The sequence below is a fragment of the Nyctereutes procyonoides genome, unplaced genomic scaffold (assembly GCF_905146905.1).
Source record: "Nyctereutes procyonoides isolate TBG_1078 unplaced genomic scaffold, NYPRO_anot_genome, whole genome shotgun sequence".
NCBI classification, from domain to species: domain Eukaryota; kingdom Metazoa; phylum Chordata; class Mammalia; order Carnivora; family Canidae; genus Nyctereutes; species Nyctereutes procyonoides.
The window spans coordinates 702,597-721,988 of NW_026575118.1; the positions used below are offsets into that span (position 1 = coordinate 702,597).

General features: G+C 43.2%; 1 protein-coding gene across 2 annotated transcripts in view; it reads right to left on the bottom strand.

The window, feature by feature from the left end:
• PANK1 (pantothenate kinase 1) overlaps nt 1-17,869 on the bottom strand; it is a 58,487-nt gene extending 40,618 nt beyond the window's left edge. The window contains exon 1 of one of the 2 annotated variants that reach the window (XM_055334433.1): nt 17,425-17,869. In XM_055334433.1, coding sequence (XP_055190408.1) covers nt 17,425-17,734 — 310 coding nt within the window. In that variant the 5' untranslated portion in view covers nt 17,735-17,869. Of the gene's footprint in view, nt 1-16,530; nt 16,734-17,424 lie in introns of those variants that run through there. The other variant, XM_055334434.1, reaches the window with a different exon arrangement.
• Between the last annotated feature and the right edge of the window lie 1,523 nt (nt 17,870-19,392).

Sequence of the window (19,392 nt, forward strand, 5' to 3'; positions counted from 1 at the left end):
TATCATTAAACTGGAGATGACACTCAATCCCACAAAAAAAGTTTAAATCCATAGGATGTGAGTGCTGGAGGGACATAAGAGCTGTTGAGCTACTACAGCTCAACATGCACATGTGCTGCTACATGCACATTAACATCACAATGAGGTATCACTTCGAACCCACTAGAGTAGCTATAATTTTTTTTAAAGATTTTATTTATTGGGGGATCCCTGGGTGTCTCAGCGGTTTAGCGCCTGCCTTTGCCCCAGGATGCGATCCTGGAGTCCCAGGATTGAGTCCCACGTCGGGTTCCCGGCATGGAGCCTGCTTCTCCCTCTCCCTGTGTCTCTGCCTCTCTCTCTCTCTCTCTCTCTGTCTGTCTCTCATGAATAAATAAATAAAATCTTAAAAAAAAATAGTGGGGTCAGTTTGGAAAACTGACAGTTCTGCAGGAGGTTAAAAGTAAGTTAGCATATGATGTTGCAAGTCTACTCTCAGGTACACACCCAAGAGAAATGAAAACATGTCCACATAAAAACATATGCAAATGTTCATAGCAGCATTATTCATAATAGCCAGAAAGTGGAAACAACCTGAATGTCCACCAATTGATGAATGGATTAATAACCTATGCTATCTCCATGCAATGAAGTATTATTCAGCAATTAGAAGGAATGAAATACTGATATGCCCAAAGGCAACATAGACAAACCTTGAAAAATACTATGCTAGGGGATCCCTGGATGGCTCAGTGGTTTAGCGTCTGCCTTTGGCCCAGGGAGTGATCCTGGAGTCCCAGGGTGGAGTCCCATATCAGGCTCCCTGCATGGAGCCTGCTTCTCCCTCTGCCTGTGTCTCTGCCTCTCTCTCTCTCTCTCTCTCTCTCTCTCATGAATAAATAAATAAAATCTTAAAAAAAAGAAAAATACTATGCTATATGAAAGGAACCAATCACAAAAGACCACATATTGTATGACTCCAATATATGAAATGTCCACAATAGGTAAATCTGTAAGAGACAGACATAGTGGTTGCCTGGCACTGGGAGTTGTGGGGGCAAAAAGGAGTGACTGCTACTAAGCTTTCTGGGGGCAGGGAAGGGGCAATGGAGTGTTCTAAAACTGATTGTGGTAAAAGTTCCACTCTGTGAATATGCTAAAAACCACCTAATTGTACACTTTAAATGGGTGAATTGCGTGTGAATTGTATTTTAATAAAGCAGATATTATGGATATATAAAGCTCTGGCCTAATCCCTTCATTTTATATATAACTTTTAAAGCATAAATGCCTGGGACACCTGGGTGGCTCAGCGGTTGAACGTCTGCCTTTGGCTTGGGGCATGATCCTGGAGACCCGGGATCGAGTCCCATGTCGGGCTCCCTGCATGGAGCCTGCTTCTCCCTCTGCCTGTGTCTCTGCCTCTCTCTCTCTGTGTGTGTGTGTCTCTCATGAATAAATAAATAAAATATTATATATATATATATATATATATATATATATATATATATACACACACACACCAAATTGGGGTACCAGGGTGGCTCAGTTGGTTAAGCAGCTGCCTTGGCTCAGGTCAAAATCCCAGGGTCCTGGGATGGAGCCCCATGTCAGGCTCCCCTGCTCAACAGAGCATCTTCTTCTCTTTCTCCCTCTGTCCCTCTCCCTGCTCATGTTCTCTCTCTTCCAAATAAATAAAATCTTTTTAAAAAATAAATAAAATATAAATCCAAATTATAATTGCTTTTGAAAAAAATCTAAAATGTATGACCCACTTTCCCATATTTTTAAAGAAAATAAACAAAAATTTTTTTAGCTCTTCCTGATGATTGATGGGCATATGAGAATCAATTTTTGTGTCCACTATATATACTGATGCCCTCAGGAACCACAGGAATCTGTGCTTGCCAGGCTGCTATGGCTTGAGTATTCTTTTGTCTCTATTATAGCTTTCTTTGTCTTGCTTTTGGGCTAATGCTGTTAATTTCTTACTGCTATCAATGTTACCAAGGTATACCTGTCCCAAACCTTCAGTATATGAATACAGAGAGACCAGAAAAGCAAGTCTGTTAAAAACTGTGCCTTTGGGGCAGCCCAGGTGGCTCAGTGGTTTAACACCACCTTCAGCCCGGGGCATGATCCTGGAGACCCCGGATCGAGTCCCACATCAGACTCCCCGCATGGAGCCTGTTTCTCCCTCTGCCTGTGTCTCTGCCTCTCTCGTTCTCTGTGTCTCTCATGAATAAATAAATAAAATCTTAAAAAACAAACAAACAAACAAAAAACCTGTGCCTTTGGTAAGAGTAAATAGACTCGGACAGAGAGCACAGGAAGTGCTCTGAATGCAAAATGCAAAAGCGTCTCCAATTTTATCTACTTTCCAATGCGGATTTTGGTTGCTTGGAAGCATTTTGCTTCCCTCCAGGTTCTCAGCTGCCTTCTGGCTTATCGCTGGCAAGTTTCTAGAAGTGATGATCACTGTAATAAGTAATAAGTGTTTCCTTTTACTATAACAATTTTTATCAAAGCACAGCTAAATGTAATATCTAACTGGAAAAAGAGGTTACAACTTTAAAAATATAAATATATTTAAAAATATAAATACGACCATTCAAAATATTTTATTTATCTGGTGACATTTAGTCTGGGGACAGAGTGCCCTTCTCCATCATTAAGGTGAGATTTTCAAACAAGTTAGCACTGGAAATTTTTTATTACATCTAAACTCTGGACCTCACATATGAAAGAGATAAGAGCGTGCAGCCCAGGTGGCTCAGCGGTTTAGCGCCGCCTTCAGCCCAGGGCCTGATACCTGGAGACCCAGGATGGAGTCCCACGTCGGGCTCCCTGCATGGAGCCTGCTTCTCCCTCTGCCTGTGTGTCTACCTCTCTCTCTCATTAATAAATAAATAAAATATTTTTTTTAAAAAAGAGAGAGAGATAAGAGCAACATCATTACATTGATTTATTTTACAAAACACATTACATATTTAACATAAAGTTCATCCATGAGAACAAAGCTGTTTTGATGAATGTAAAGACTGGCCAGTTATCACTTATAGATGATAGGTGTAGTCTCCTAAATTTCAGCATCCAATTTATCTTTCTACTTTGTTTGGATTACACAATATGGAGAAAAGTATGACTCACAGAGAGTAGGTGCAAATTCTAACTGTTTTTTGAACAGCTTTCCTTGCAATCCGGGGATTTCTGGAATCAAAACTGATTCAGTAACTTGGAAATAATTACTGCAAATGTTTCACAAAAAGCTAAACACTAAAAATAACAGCTCAGTTTGCTTGTAAAAAAACATAAAAATCAGACAAAAGCATCTAAACCTTAAAGTGAGTGCTAAAACTCTAAACTGGACAGGTTATTCATTTACTTGTTATTATATAAGTGACCTATGCCAGAGTGAGAGCATTTGCCAAGCAAAGAACTAAGCCTTGCCTAAAATTTAATTGAGTGTGGTACATTTGTACTGAAGTGGTATATTAGCTTGTGCAATTTTATTTTTTTTATTAAAGATTTTATTTATTCATTCATGAGAGACAGAGAGAGAGAGAGTGAGGCAGAGACACAGGCAGAGGGAGAAGCAGGCTCCATGCAGGGAGCCCGACATGGGACTTGATCCGGCGTCTTCAGGATCAGGCCCTGGGCTGAAGGCAGTGCTAAACTGCTGAGCTACCAGGGCTGCCCAGCTTGTGCAATTTTAGATGGACATATGTACACAAGCCAAACTTTTTAAAAGACTTCAGAACTGGGATGCCTGGGTAGCTTAGTGGTTGAGCAGCTGCGTTCGGCCCAGGGCGTGATCCTGGAGGCCCGGGATCGAGTCCCATGTCGGGCTCCCTGCATGGAGCCTGCTTCTCCCTCTGCCTGTGTCTCTGCCTCTCTCTCTGTGTCACTCGTGAATAATAAATAAAATCTTAAAAAAAAAAAAAGACTTGAGAACTAACAACGTGCCGATCAATGGTCTGTTTGTAAAAATTCAGAAGAAGATTATTCCAAGGTCTGTGCTGAAGCTTTACATGCAATATTTAATTTTAATTAAACAATAAAATTTTAATTTTATTCCAGCATGGTAGGCATTCTTATTATGCCCATTTTACAGATGACAGACTGAGGATGAGACGTTAAGGAACTCACCCAAACATTAGTTAGGTGGTTTCCAACATGCTTTTTAATTACAGCTCTTAAAGAGGCAAAAATATTCTTAAGGAAGAATTTTGAATAATATATCTGGGCCTTTTTATGAGTTCCATCCTGTACATAGCTGATGCATAACAAATATCCATTAACTAAAAAACAAAAGAGCAACAACCATTTGTACATCATCACTTATACAACCTAGTATAAAAACAGATATCAGCAATATCCCTAAGTTATTAGAAAATGTCACATGATACTCAGTATTCTGTCAAAGAAGACAAAAATTTATAAAATGCATATGAACCCTTTTTTCATAAAATTGAAAAACTCATAATACTGACAAGAAGTAAGCCAGTCCTGGCAGTTATACAGATAAGAATTCACCGATGTTTAACTGTTTTGATCTCCAGGAATGCTTGACAAATAAGAGTGATATACTAAATAGATTCAGGATCTTTTTCTTTGCTTTTGTGGTTAATTTGAAATGCATAGTCATAGGTCTAAAGATTGTCTGGAATGGCAAATCTCACAAATTTCAGCAATACCCTTCCTGTCAACCTCCTGTAAATCCCAGGTTCAACCCTGAATGTAGCACATCCAGACTTGGTACCTGAGCCCAGTCCTGGTTCCTATCTGTCTTCAGGGTGAGTGCTGGCTTGCCTGCTCTCACCCTAGTAATGCAGAAGAAAGAAGGTTGGAATACTGTTCCCAACCCTCAATCTCAAAACAAAAACTACATAGGAGATACAAATCTAATCTATGGATTCTGGGGTGATCCCCAAGCACCTTTATGGCACAGGATTATTTCATTACAAGAATGAAGCTTCAACTCTCAGACCTTGAAGAAATGGTTAAAGATTAATCATAAACAAATAATAACAGGAACTGGCAAAACAAACAAACAATCCTCTTCCCCAAACTGAATCCTTCCAGGAAACACAATATCAAATTTTCATCTATCAACAAACAAGATGCAACAATTTTACCTGTGCTTAGGTAACTGAATTTATTCCTCTAATTGTGCATCATAAAACATTATCATTTCAGCTGAAAATAACACTTGTTAACTTTTTCAGGAATGAACAGATTGGGGTTATGTTTTTAAAAGGAGTTCTTTATCTTTTAGAAATACATATGAAAACATATACCATCAAAACGGCATATCTGAGATTTGCTTCAAATCATCCAATTTGAAAGGAGGGGGTTTGGATGTAATAGATAAAATAGATTGGACATGAATGGACGGGTAGGCTAAATGATGAGTGATTAGCACTTCTTGGGTATACACTTTGGTTTTGTATAAGGTTTGAAATTTTCCTAGATAAAAAGCTTTCTTTAAAATCCCAACACTGGGGATCCCTGGGTGGTTCAGCGGTTTGGTGCCTGCCTTCAGCCCAGGGCGTGATCCTGGAGTCCTGGGATCCAGTCCCATGTCGGGCTCCCTGCATGGAGCCTGCTTCTCTCTCTACCTATGTGTCTCTCATGAATAAATAAATAAAATCTTTAAAAAAATAAAATAAAATAAAATCCCAACACTTGGGCAGCCGGGGTGGCTCAGCGGTTTAGCGCAGCCTTCAGCCCAGGGTGTGATCCTGGAGACCCAGGATCGAGTCCCACGTCGGGCTCCCTGCATGGAGCCTGCTTCTCCCTCTGCCTGTGTCTCTCTCTCTTTCTCTCTCTCTCTCTTCCTCTCTCTCTCTCTCTCTCTCTCTCTCTCTGTGTGTGTGTGTCTCATGAGTAAATAAAAACTTAAAAATATATTAAAAAAATAAAATCCCAACACTCTCCAAATATTCCTACAAGACAGTGAGTGGACAGTGGAGCATTCATTCATGAGTCACCTTTGGAGTAAAATTTAAATGGGAATGAATGGGGGAAATCCCTTTCGCCCCACAGATCCTTCTTGTGAAAACAAACATACCACACTCCTTGGCTGAGACAAATTTCAACCTGCCCGCCCTAACCAGAAACATGAAGATACTCTAGCAACTCCACCCTGCCATTTCACCAACAATAGATTAACTATAAATCACCCTAGAAAGGTGCAAAGCTCATTGTGGCCAGACTTAAACCAATTTTAAGAAGAAATGTTGGTTCCCAACACACATGTAATGAACATGTAGCTCAAAACAATTCAAGTCATTCGAAATAAAAACAGTAGTAAATCATAAAATGAGTATAAAGAATCCCAAAGTTATTATTTTCCTGTGATTAGCACTTTGGTGCATGCATAGATATATACCAATTAGTCATATATACTATTTTCTTCTTTCCTTAATTCTCCTGTTTCATTGCTGGTACACTAACACCTGCTTGTTCTAACTACTGGGTGATCCAGCACTGATTCCCAACCATATTTGGGGTAGGAATTTTTTTTAATTTTTATTTATTTATTCATGAGACACACACAGAGAGAGAGGCAGACACAGGCAGAGGGAGAAGCAGACTCCACACAGGAAGCCCAATGTGGGACTCGATCTCGGGACTCCAGGATCACTCCCTGGGCCGAAGGCAGGCACTAAACCGCTAAGCCACCCAGGGATCCCCATAAGGGTAGGAAATTAAGAGGGAGAGAGGGAGGCAAATAACAATGTGATTAAAAATTCTACCCTTACACCATAGTGGGCCCTCAGATATTTGTAGAATACTTCTTTCCTGAGAATGAAGCTCCGTTGTCTAACTCCTCATCATCTGGCACTGTCCTTACTTAGCAGAGGACATGCTGACCTCCCCTTCTCTGACTCAAATGCCTTAATAATTCAGCTTGTATTACTGATGCTCTCTGGCACTTTGCTCTGCATGACCCAGGACCTGTTTTCTAGTCAGTGGTGTACTGGTAAATGTTTAGCAACTGGCTTTCGAAAAATAAAGCCTTGATTTTCACTGTTCACCAATTTCTCTAAATGTAAATACACCCACCGTAGCCAAGTTCAAGCTACCAACACAAGGATACTGAATGCAGAGTTAGGAAGTAACGTGTACAGCCGACTCACAGAGCCTGTTGGAGCTGGCACTAGCACACCATGGGACTTGTCATGGTTTGCCTAGGATAACCCCAGTTTGTGCCTGTGGTCCTGGCATAATTATTCATGATATTCCTTACCACTTCTTAAAAGTGTAGATGATAGCACTGGGGCTCAGTGGGTTGACTGGCTGCCTTTGACTCATGATCCCAGGGCCCTGGGATGCAGGCCCTTGTCTGGCTTCCTGCTCCTCGAGGAGTCTGCTTCTCCCCCTCCTCAGCTAGTGCTCTCTCATACACGCTCTCTCTTTCATAAATAAATAAATAAATAAATGCTTTAAAAAAAATTAAATGTTGGGATGCCTGGGTGGCTCAGCAGTTGGGCGTCTGCTCTGGCCCAGGGCATGATCCTGGAGACCAGGGATCAAGTCCCACATTGGCTCCCTGTGTGGGGCCTGCTTCTCCCTCTGCCTGTGTCTCTGCTTCTCTCTCTGTGTCTCTCATGAATAAATAAATAAAATCTTTAAAAAAATACAATATACAAAAATTAAAATTTGATGATATGGGCCTAGGTGGCTCAACACATCAAGTGTCTGCCTTCAGCTCAGATCATGATCTCAGACTCCTGGGATAGGGCCTTACGTGCTCCCTCTCTCTCTCACTCAAATAAATAAATAAATAAAATCTTTGAAAAACAATAAGTGTTGATGACATATTATACAGTCATTCCAAAGAATAGATCACATTTGGGCCACTTCCTTACAGTAAAAACCTTCCATAAAAGATAAGAAGTATCCTCTTGACCTAACGGATATTCCTTTCCTTCCCCTAAATACGTAGCATGTCTTTAGATGTTGTTCACCAACCATTGGTAGCTGGGAAAATATGAATAGTAAATAGAAAGCCTCAATTATGTTAAAGTCCTTTGATGCATACACAGAGTTTAGGGACTTTGGAAATGCCACAGTATTTGAGTAAAATCAAGCCAGGCAATTGGCATCAGGCTACACTCCAGCTTGGGATCACAGGGAGCCAAGTATCACATCCTGTGGGCAGAGTGTGGCCCACAGGAACAAAAACTGGTTAGCCTCCATGGGACCCATAGGCTTACTAAATCTCAGTGCTTGGGCAGCTTGGGTGGCTCAGTGGTTTGGCACCACCTTCAGCCCAGGGTGTGATCCTGGAGACGCAGGATCGAGTCCCACATCAGACTCCCTGCATGGAGCCTGCTTCTCCCTCTGCCTCTGCCTCTGCCTCTGTGTGTGTGTGTGTGTGTGTGTGTGTGTGTGTGTGTGTGTGTATAATAAATAAATAAATAAATAAACTTTCAAAAAATTAAAAAATAAATAAATAAATCTCAGTGTTCAAGGTTACCCAGCCCAGTACTACCTAATCCCCTTTCTGACAATCCCAAGAGGCCATCATCCTGTCTAAGCTTTAATACTTTTGGCAACCCAGTACAACCAATACTGAATCACAAAAATGATGGCATCTGGCAGGTGAGTGTGTGGGTCTTGGTTTTTCAGAGGGTAGGACCCCAAGGAAAAGTCAAGATAAAATAACTGTCTTTATTTTTTTTAATATATATTTATTTATTATTTATGATAGACATAGAGAGAGAGGCAGAGACACAGGAGGAGGGAGAAGCAGGCTCCATGCCAGGAACCTGACGCGGGACTCGATCCTGGGACTCCAGGATCGCGCCCTGGGCCAAAGGCAGGCGCCAAACCACTGAGCCACCCAGGGATCCCCAATAACTGTCTTTAAATATCCAGTGAGCCGTCACATAGAAAAGGGACTGGATATAATGGACTATCAAGGTAGAAGTTGTTATGGGAGTATGATTTGACTTCATGTAAGGAAGGGCATCTTAACACCACCAGCCATAAGAGCTAACATTTATTGAGGCTTCCACTGGAAGCCTCATCACACTGCTGACCCATATCAAGCTTTAAGTCACACAAGTCTACTCCTGCCTCTCTCAATCCTGGACTGTCTACCTCAGGCTATAAAGGAGTTGTCTGTCCAGAAGCCTCAGACGATTCTTAATAACTGACACTACCCAGGCTGGACCCAGCTCACAGAGGCTCATGCGGGCTCAGACCGTCCAGAGGTGCAAGCTAAAGGCCCTGTGGCCCAGACTCAGCATAGAGTCAAGGCCAGGTGCAACAGAAGGTTCACACTCCAGTCCCAAAGACAACAAGTACCCAGAAATAGCCATTTCATCATCTGTCAGAACAAAGTTTGCTGGGCTGCAGGGTAGAAAGGCCTCAAAATTCCATGCAGCTGTTCTGAACTCTGAAGCCTTGTCCAACTCATGCAGCTTTTATATAAAGGCAAAGTGCTCCCTTTCTTAATTCTTCTCATCTCTTTTGTGCATGAACTGCCTCACTCAAGGACTGAGGTATAAAACCGTAAAGATCAAAGGAAGAAACTTCCTTTTTTAAAAATAACTTTGTCCTGACACTAGTTTAGCAGTAAAATGAATGACAGTCTTCTTAGTCCACAGTTGCCAACATTACCCTCAGATGGGCCATGCTGTATGTGTTCCATCTCTGGAGCTGCAATAAAGCAATTTACGAAAGTGACAATGAGGTCATGAATTGTGACACAAGCCATGTGTCCTGCTTCTGGAAATGTCAGAGGGAATTAGGGGAGCTTCCACTCAGGATATGTTGTTAGGCCAGTCTGGAAGGTACCCTGAAACCCCAGCCCAATCTCAGTCCAGGCAAGATGAGTTCAGTCCAGGAAAGATGAGTTCATGGAAATTCTGAGATTTCACGAAGTTTTGAAAGCCTCTGTGATAAATAAGAGCAATAATATTGATATTAAATGCCCTTTATTAATAGTTGCTCCTGATAATAGCAAAATATCTTTTACTATGTACATACCAGGGTCCAACCATTCTCTTCTACACTTATCTGCGTTTTTCATATTTGGTCCTCACAATGAATAAGATGGGCACCATTTTCTCTATTCAAGAAGTACTCCCAGAAGTTGAGGATCTCACCTTAAGGCTATACTGTTATAAACAGTGCTGGAGTGCCTGGGTGGCACAGTCAGTTGAGCACCCAACTCTTGGTTCGATCCCATGGTCCTGGGATGGAGCCCCACGTTGGACTCTGTGCTCACTGTGGAGTCTGCTTAAGACTCTCTCTCTCGGGGATCCCTGGGTGGCGCAGCGGTTTGGCGCCTGCCTTTGGCCCAGGGCGCGATCCTGGAGACCCGGGATCGAATCCCACGTCGGGCTCCCAGTGCATGGAGCCTGCTTCTCCCTCTGCCTGTGTCTCTGCCTTGTCTCTGCCTCTCTCTCTCTCTGTGTGACTATCATAAATAAATAATTTAAAAAAAAGACTCTCTCTCTCTGCCCCCCCTCCCCACTCTCTCTCTTTCTCTATCTAAAATAAATAAATTAATCTTAAAAAAAAAAAAAACCTACAGTGCAATGAGGCTCTGAGTTTAGGTCTGGTGGCTCTAAAGCTCTCTGCACTGCAGAACACTACTCATACTTCCTGAGAGTCCTCTAGGATCCTGAGTCTACCCCAGCAGAGTCAAAATCTGAACTCATATAGTTTTACCCTGAGCCCTTGTACCCTCTCAGTTTCTTCACCTGAAAAAGGAAGAGGATGATAGTATCTGTCTTACCATAGTCTGAATATCTTATAAACAACAGAAATTTATCTTTCACAGTTCTGAGAGTCTAAGGTCAAGGTTCTGGTGGATTTGGTGTCTGGTGACAGCCTGTGTCCTAGATGGCTGTCTTTTGGCTGTAACCTCACATGGCAGAAGTAGGGATGGAGGGGGGGCTAGCTTTCTGAGGTCTCTTTTATAAGGACACTAATCCCAATCATTAGCGTTCTAGTGTCATTACCAATGACTACAGGTTGTTGGGCAGGATACTTCATTCAATTTTCTGAGACTCTCTTTCCCCAACTGTAGAATGGAGAGTGGGGTTGGTAATTTGCATGCTTTCATAAGAACATGTACAAAACAATGGGCAGATAGCTGTTGCTCAATAACAGCTACTCTGATTACTCAAAGTGACTACCGTAAGTACTCACTATTGTCATGAGTTTTTCCATCCTCTTTTCAAACTATAAAGAAATCTGCTAAAGGTCCAGATCATTATTTTGATGTAACTGCCTCTAAAACTAACATTACCTACCTCACTCCTTCGAATCGACAGCTCCTTTCAAATATATTTCCAAGAGAATATGAACACACACACACACACGATTACCCAGCTCTAAGCATTTAAGAGATGTCATGAATTAAGTAATGAGATACCAAACTTGACAGTGGCACTATCTAGAGAAAAGGTCTACTTAGAAATTCTGTGCACCACACTGGGTACACTATATCTGATTCAGAATACTGCCATCCCAAGGTGAATACCGGCCTACCTATTAAAGCTAAAGCACATATAACTAAATATCACAGAAGTCAAACCTTGATTTACTTTTACTTTCATGGCATTTGGTTTGTATTAAAACCATACACATGCATACAAGCCAGGCTACCACAAAAAACAAATCAAACCAAACTTTAAAACTGTCGATTAAAACCTTTGTTTCCCTACTAATTCTGTTTCTAAAACCATGATGGATTTTGTTTTATACACTTCTTAAGTGTCCCACATGCTAAAAATGAGCAGCACTCTTTCCATTTTTGGTTACTATGACAAACAAATATGCTTTGTTTTAATGTTGAAATTTACTTACTGGTCTTTTGAGGAAAAGTATTCACATTCTAACAGATCCTGATATTTGAATTAACCACTCAGATGTTGGACACTTGGGCCTTAAATTCTTTTTTTTAAAGATTTTATTTATTTATTTATTAATGAAAGACACAGAGACCAATTGACCATGTCCCAGAAGGTAGCAATACTATAGTGTGCTCTTGCCTTCCATTTTTTTGTCTTTTGTTCTTGAATTTGCAATGTTTCCCTTCCATCTAGAAGCACCGAATATGTTGTCTTTTTAAAAAGCACATATATCTACACTCTATGCAGATATAACTGGAAAATTCTACCTATTACCTTTGTATCCTGGTTTTTCTAATTAGCCTGATTCAGAGTTAGTGGAAAGCCTAAATATCAAAGCTAAATAACCTAATGTTTAGAAAATTAAAGACTTGTACTTTCACCATGGTGGCTAGCTAAAACTGTTAACAGATTTGGTTTCTTCACGGGATGCTTAGGTGGCTCAGTGGTTGAGCATCTACCTTCAGCTCAGGACATGATCCTGGAGTTCCGGGACTGAGTCCCACATCTGGCTCCTGCATGGGGCCTGCTTCTCCTCCTTCTGCCTATGTCTCTGGCTCTGTGTCTCTCATGGATAAATGGATAAAATCTTAAAAAAAAAAAAAAAAAAAAAAAAGATTTGGTTTCTTCAGTTTGTAACCATGAGTATGTTATGTGTATAATGAACTCTCACCCATTTTCTGCTAGTATTCTTCTACCTAAATGATTTGAGAAGCCAGACCTACCCACTCCCACCCCACAGGAGGCTGCCGGCATTGATCCAGTCCTTATTTCTGCTTGTTGCCACACAACAGAAGAGGGAATGGACAGGGCAGCACTCACCCTCCTGACTTCTGATGATGCCCAAATATTTGCCTTTCTGTAGCATAGTGTTCAGTGACTCCAACAATCTCCTTTGAATTTTTTTCCTCCTTCCACTAAGGTGGCTCATATAAGTGTCCTTGTGGTCTAAAATACCCAGCATTTCAAGGCAACATCTAAATACTACTTTGTTCCATTTCTGTTCCTCCTCCAAAAAAAAAAAAATGTATTCACATTCTCAAAATGTATTTACAAAAATAACTTAAGGAGCGTCTAGGTGGCTCAGTTGGTGGAGGGTTGGACTTCTGTTTTCAGCTCAGGTCATGATCTCTGGGTGGTGAGATAGAGCCCCAAGCTGAGTTCCTGCTCAGCGGGTGTCTGCTTGACATTCTCTCTCCCTCTCAAATAAACAAATTTTTTAAAAACAAACAAAAAATACTTAAGAAAGAGTTTATGTACAAAGTTGTTGCTGCAGCACTATTTATGGTATAGAGACCCTCATAGCCTAAAGCTATGAGAGAAAGGTTAAATAAATAATGGTATATCCATATCATGAAAATTGGAAATATAATACAACTATTAAAATGATGTTTTAATGCCATAAGAAAATGTTTATGCTAAAATTTTATTTTTAAATAAAAAGTTATCAAAATGTATTTTTTAAAGATTTTATTTATTTATTCATGAAAGAGAGAGAGAGAGAGGCAGAGACACAGGCAGAGGGAAAAGCAGGCTCCATGCAGGGAGCCCGATGTGGGATTCCACCCTGGGACTCCAGGACCACGCCCTGGGCCAAAGGCAGACGGTCAACTGCTGAGCCACCCAGGCATTCCTGTTACAGCTTATTAAATAAAACACTTTGGTCTTTCTTATTCTGAGCCTGTATTTTTTTTTTTTATACTAAGTCAGTCTGAATTGTCTCTGCCAGTTCAATTGTCCTGTCCTATGGATTAATAGTGGACAGTATTTTGTATGGAGGTGATGACAGTTGGCATTCGCTGAATAACTGCTATGTGCCAAGCAGGAATCTAAGTTCTTAATATACATTATCTCATTTAATCCTCACATCAACCCAATGAGAGAGTACGATTATTGATTATCCCCATCTTATACTGGAACTGAAGCAGGAAGGTAAGATAACTGGCTTTAGTCCATCCAGCTGCAATTCAAACTCAAGCTCTCCCAACCCGGGTGGCTCAGCAGTTTAGCACCACCTACAGCCAGGGGTGTGATCCTGGAGACCCAGGATCAAGTCCCAAGTTGGGCTCCCTGCATGGAGCCTGCTTCTCCCTCTGCCTGTGTCTCTGCCCCTCTCTCTCTCTCTCTGCCTCTCATGAATAAATAAATAAAATCTTTAAAACAAACAAACAAACTCAAGCCCTCCTGGGTATGAATGGCTACACCATTTACAATACATTAGGTCCTCACAGCATTTTATTAGGACTATTATTATTTGTTTCAAAATATTTGAGAAATGTACTATCTCTATAAGGTGTCATTTATGTGTGCTTTGAAGAATCAAAGTGCCAAGAGCAGGCCAAAGGAATCTCCCAGTTGATACTTTATGGAAAATCCACTGAAGGACTTTTGCCAAAGTCTATCTTATGGATGGAGATGGCTTATCTCAATGAGGTGGGAGTTAATGTCATTTGTACTTTTTCTCTGTGACATCAATCAAATGTTCATATACCCAAGGTGCAAGGCATAAGAGAAAAAACTATGTTATCTATAGTCAGACTTCCAACTTAATAGAGGAGATAAGACAAATAACACACATGAAACAATTGGCGCAAGTCAAAAAAAAATTCCCCAAACCCCCAAACATAGTTAAATGCTAAAGCATGTGGCAGAGTGGATAACTAGTGTAGAGTCATGTAGAAAGAACTATCAGCTCTGAAGTGTCATAGAATTTGAAAGATATAAGAAACCACACTTGAAGATCATCTAGCCAACTCCAATACCTCAAGATGAGAGCTAGTAACTTAGTTAAGGTCACACAGCTGCTGAGTAGCAGAGGGAAGTCAAGTAACCAAGGAAGCCTGATGAAGCAGTTAGTCTTAGAAAAGCTTTCCAAGGACAACTAGTAAGGAAATAGTACTTTCAATGAAAACAGTGGACAATGTTCCCCTTTCCTGGCTTAGCAAAATCAACCTGCCACAGGTCTGGTGTTTAAATTATAAGCTTGTGAAGAGTCCCTGCACTGAGATTTAAATTTTTTAAACAATTAGAAACTATTGAATTATTTGTTTCATTCTGCTCAATGAATGTTTTTTTTTCCTTATTGTTTTTAAACATAAAGAATTTCAATATGTACTGCACTCTAACTGCAATATTACCAAGCAGAAACATACCTACTCACATAAGCATTCCAGATGCTTATCTGAGAGAAGTAAGATCTGGCTGTCTTTAGCACACTTCTGGTTTAAATAAAATCAAGTATCTAATGTTGTAAACTGCTAAGTAGGAATTATTTGCCTAGCTTCAGGGCTTCCACCCCAACATACTCTTACATTTTATTTAAAGCATCCAATACTTTGTTATAGCTGCTCACAGAAAATCTATCCGTCATTAGAAAATAGGGATATACTTAACTCTCAGTGTATTAGAGAACCTAAATATGAATGATTGAGCATATCCTTTTTCATAAAAAGATACCTAAATATTAAAAAGATACGCAAAAGGTAACTTAGGCAAGGTATAAAGACATTAAAGTGTCTAGTTTTTACAGAGAAATTTTGGTGGTGAACACAGCAGATGTGACTCAGAACACATAAAATTTATTTCGGAAATGTCTGTTCAAATTTGAGAAAAGAAAACATGCATGGTAGGATAATAAAAAGTCAGTTTCGATGGATCCCTTTTAAAAGTTTATGTGTCCTGGTCACTGAACTTAAAATAGCTAAGGTGTTTATTTTTTAAGATTTTATTTATTTCTTCATGAGAGACACACAGAGAGAGAGGCAGAGACACAGGCAGAGGGAGAAGCAGGCTCCAAGCCGGGAGCCCGACGTAGGGACTCAGTCCCTGGACTCCAGGATCACGTCCTGGGCTGAAGGCGGCGCTAAACCGCTGAGCCACCCGGGCTGTCCAGGTTTTTACCTTTGTAAAACATACAAACCACTTTAATTTTTGACACCAAAGATACAGGCATAAAGTCACATTTTCTTGTATTCTAAAATAATAATCCCTGTAGGTTTGCAAGCTCAAATTAAGGCTCAAATTATTTTTTCTATGCTTCCAATCTATTATTAAGAGTGTACTTTAAATTCCTCAAAACTTATTTCAAAAGGTGTTATGCCCTCATAGACCATATAAGCTAGCTGTATACACAAAACTCAACACAGTTCTCTTTCAATATATTTTAGCTATTTACGTTGCAAATTGTCATGCAATTTGTACATGTAGATCAGAGAAATAACTAAAATGTTGTTTCGAAAGAACTAAAACCAGTTAATAAATCATAAGTAATCAATATTAAGTCAATAAAGAAATTTTCTAACAAGTCTCAAAAAGAAAAATAATAAATAAATAAAATAAATTCAAGCGCTAAATAGATGTCCTCCTTACAACCATTACCAAATCTTCTGTGTGGCTTCAAAGTTCCAGACAAGACTTTAACTTTCAACCTAAACATTTCAGATCTACAAAATACAAGTATCAGAGTCAACGGCCCCGCACATCACAATACCTTCCAAGTCCCATAGATTTTAACTGAGCGCAGGAAAACTAAGAGTCTAAGCAGAGACACCAAAGTTGGCCAAATATCAAGCTTTTATAGATAAATCCAAAACCTATACTAGCAATTTCTCCGTATCAGATATACGTAAATGGTGTTTGAGTGCAATCACTAATTAGTATGCATTCTACTTACTTTGCTTTTTGCCATTTATAAGCTTCATTAAAGACACCAGTTGAATGAGGTTCGGCTCAGATATGAAAAACCAGTTGTAAACTCGATCTACAAATTTACATCTCACAACGTCCTGCGGGGAAGGTAGTCTTTATAAACTAACATCATATGCAAGCTCGGACCGTGAAATAACGCATTTCAGCCTTTTACGCTGCACAGTACCATTAGAAATCCTCAACTCTCTATCTCCTCAGTTCCCGAAAAAAAAAAAAATCCACCTCCAATTCTCATTGGTCCACATAGTTCCGGCCCACATGGTATCAGTGGGTGTGTCATTGCCGACAGGTCCTCTCATTGGCTACGAGGGAAAAGCCTTTAAGAGGCTGTGATTTGGGGGGTTGTCAAACTCCACGCCTCCAGGCCTGGCGCTTGCCAATAGACCCGAGGTACTGGCGGCTAGTCTGCGATTCAAAGGACAAGGTGGCTGCCTGAGCGCCATCCCCAGAATGATGAGGGGCAAGGAGATGCGAGAGGGTGGCTCCGGCTGTCCCTCCAGTCTGCGCCTACTCCCGGACCCCGAGAAACGTTCTCACACGTGCATTTTCCCAACAACGAATTAGGAAGGCGGGCAGAGCAGTAGCCTTTTTAGAGCCGTGACTGCAGGAGCAGCGCCGGATCTGTATTCGATCGGCCCATTCTGCAGACCGAAGCAAGCAAGAGTGAGGCTCAGGCAGCGATCTCTAGTGCCTGGAGCCCCTGGGGAAAGAATCGGTCCCGGGAGCCCCCCCGCACAGCCCCCGCCAGCGGGCGCCGAGGCTCCCCCGCGCGCTGCGGTGCCTGCCCCGCGGCTCCCCGGTGCCGGGCCCGCGGGGTGCGCCTGCCGCGCGCCCGCGCTCCCCTGGCCGAGGGACTTACGCGGCCTGTGCTTCCTCCCAGAGTCCATCCTCCTCCGCAGCCGGCATTTCTTGGCCGGGGAGTCGTGCTGAGGGGGCGGTGGCTGCGGCTGGAGCTCGGGCAGGAGCGGGAGGCGCGGGGGCGCCGCGTCGCCACCGCCCGCGGGGCCGCGGCTGCAGAGGCGCGGCGGCTGGAGCGGCGGCGGGTGCAAGCCGTTGTGCAGCAGCCCGTTGACGGCGGCGGCGCCGGGGCCGGGGCCGGGGCCGGGGCCGGCGGGGGCCCCCGGGGCGTGCGTGGCCGAGGGCTCCGGCCGCCCGCCCCGCTCGCCCATGCCCGGGGCTGGTGCGGCGGCGCGCGGCCCGCGGCTCAGGCGGCCTCGCTGGAGGTCATTCTCGGGCGTCTTTATTTCCCCGGATCCTCCCTGCGGTTTCCGATTCAGCAGCCGCAGAGCCGGCGCCGGCGGACGGCGAGCCCGGCGCTCCTCCCCTTCTCCCACCGGCTCCCCCCGCGCGCCCGCGCTCTGCCCCGCGCGCGCCCGCCCCGCCGCGCCGGCCCGGAGCATGCCGGCTCCCCGCGCGGAAGCGGGGATCCCCGCCGACCGCCAGCCGGGGCCCCCACAGCCCGCCTCCCCCCGGCCCCCCGGCCGCGCGACTTCCAACGCGGCTTGCTTGCCTCCCGGCCCCAGCCCCGGCCCGGCCCCGGCCCGGCCCGGCCCCGGCCCCGCTACTGAGCATGCCCAGTGCTGCCCGCCACCGCCACCGCCACCGCCACCGCCACCGCCACCGCCACCGACGAGTTTCAACATGGGGACCGAAGTTCTCAGGGTCTGCAAGGAGATGGGCGGGTTGGGCTTTGTGTCTCGGAGCAGGAGAGGGGACTGGGCGAGGCTGGCGCCAGAGGAGCCGGCAGCTTGGGGACGAACACCGAGGACCCAAGGGTTTGTAGAGGTTTCAGGTCTGCTAGTCCTGCCCGCAGTGGGCTAGACACCTTTGCAAGGTCATTCACGGTGTCCCCTACGGCGCCCCTCCTCGCCTTGCTTTGCGAGTGTGCGTGTGTTCGGTTAAGTGACCAAACTACTCACAGGCCTGAGTGGAGGGAGGAGAACGATTATTTATAGAAAGGCAGGCCGATCTGGGAAGCAGGGGGGTGAGATCTCTTCACTGGCACACACACAGACACCATGTGGTTCCTGGAGTTGCCTTTGCAGGGAGGAAGCCTGGGAATACAGTGTAAGGACAGCGAAGGACACAGCTGCACACAGGATGAACCCGTGCTGGAAGACACCACGTAAACAGAAGCGGTCCCAAGCTATAAAAAGCACTTTCCTCACCCAGAAAGGACGTCAAGAGACAATGTCATCCTATTTATAGAGTAAGGAGTTGCCTGTGTTTGAAGGAGGGAAGGCAGCATGGCAGGGCGGTCAACGCCATAAGCTTTGGAGTCAGAGCTGGGTTCAAATGACGGCTTAGCCACTGAGCAAACCCATGGAAAATTGCTCGGGTTAACACACCTGACAATAGGAAACAGGACTGGACATGCTCAGTAGGCAGGACAGATTTGGGTGGTGAGGACCTCACCGAAGTTATGTAATGCCTTGAGGCCTCAGCTTTCCAATCTAGAAGGAGCTGTTCTGAGAAATCTACCTAGTACGATCCCGGCACACAGTAAATGCCTCAAAGAGGTAATTATTTTAATTACGTTGTTATTAGCAGTTCATCCCTCAAATGAGGGGAGCAAACCATGCTCACAGCCACATTTACTGTATGATTTCTTTTTTCCCCCCCATTTGAAAGCAGTTGTTTATTAACTGACCAGATTACAAAAATAATCATGGTAGATACCTTAGTTCATCCTTCCAATAAGCCTATTGGTCTGGTCTTCCCTGTTGCCAGCATCTCCACCTTCTACAAAATGAGTGGTCTTTTTCTTCATTCTGCCTCGTGGAGAAGATAATTTGAAAGGCCATAAAAACTTGTTTGCTTCTTTGAA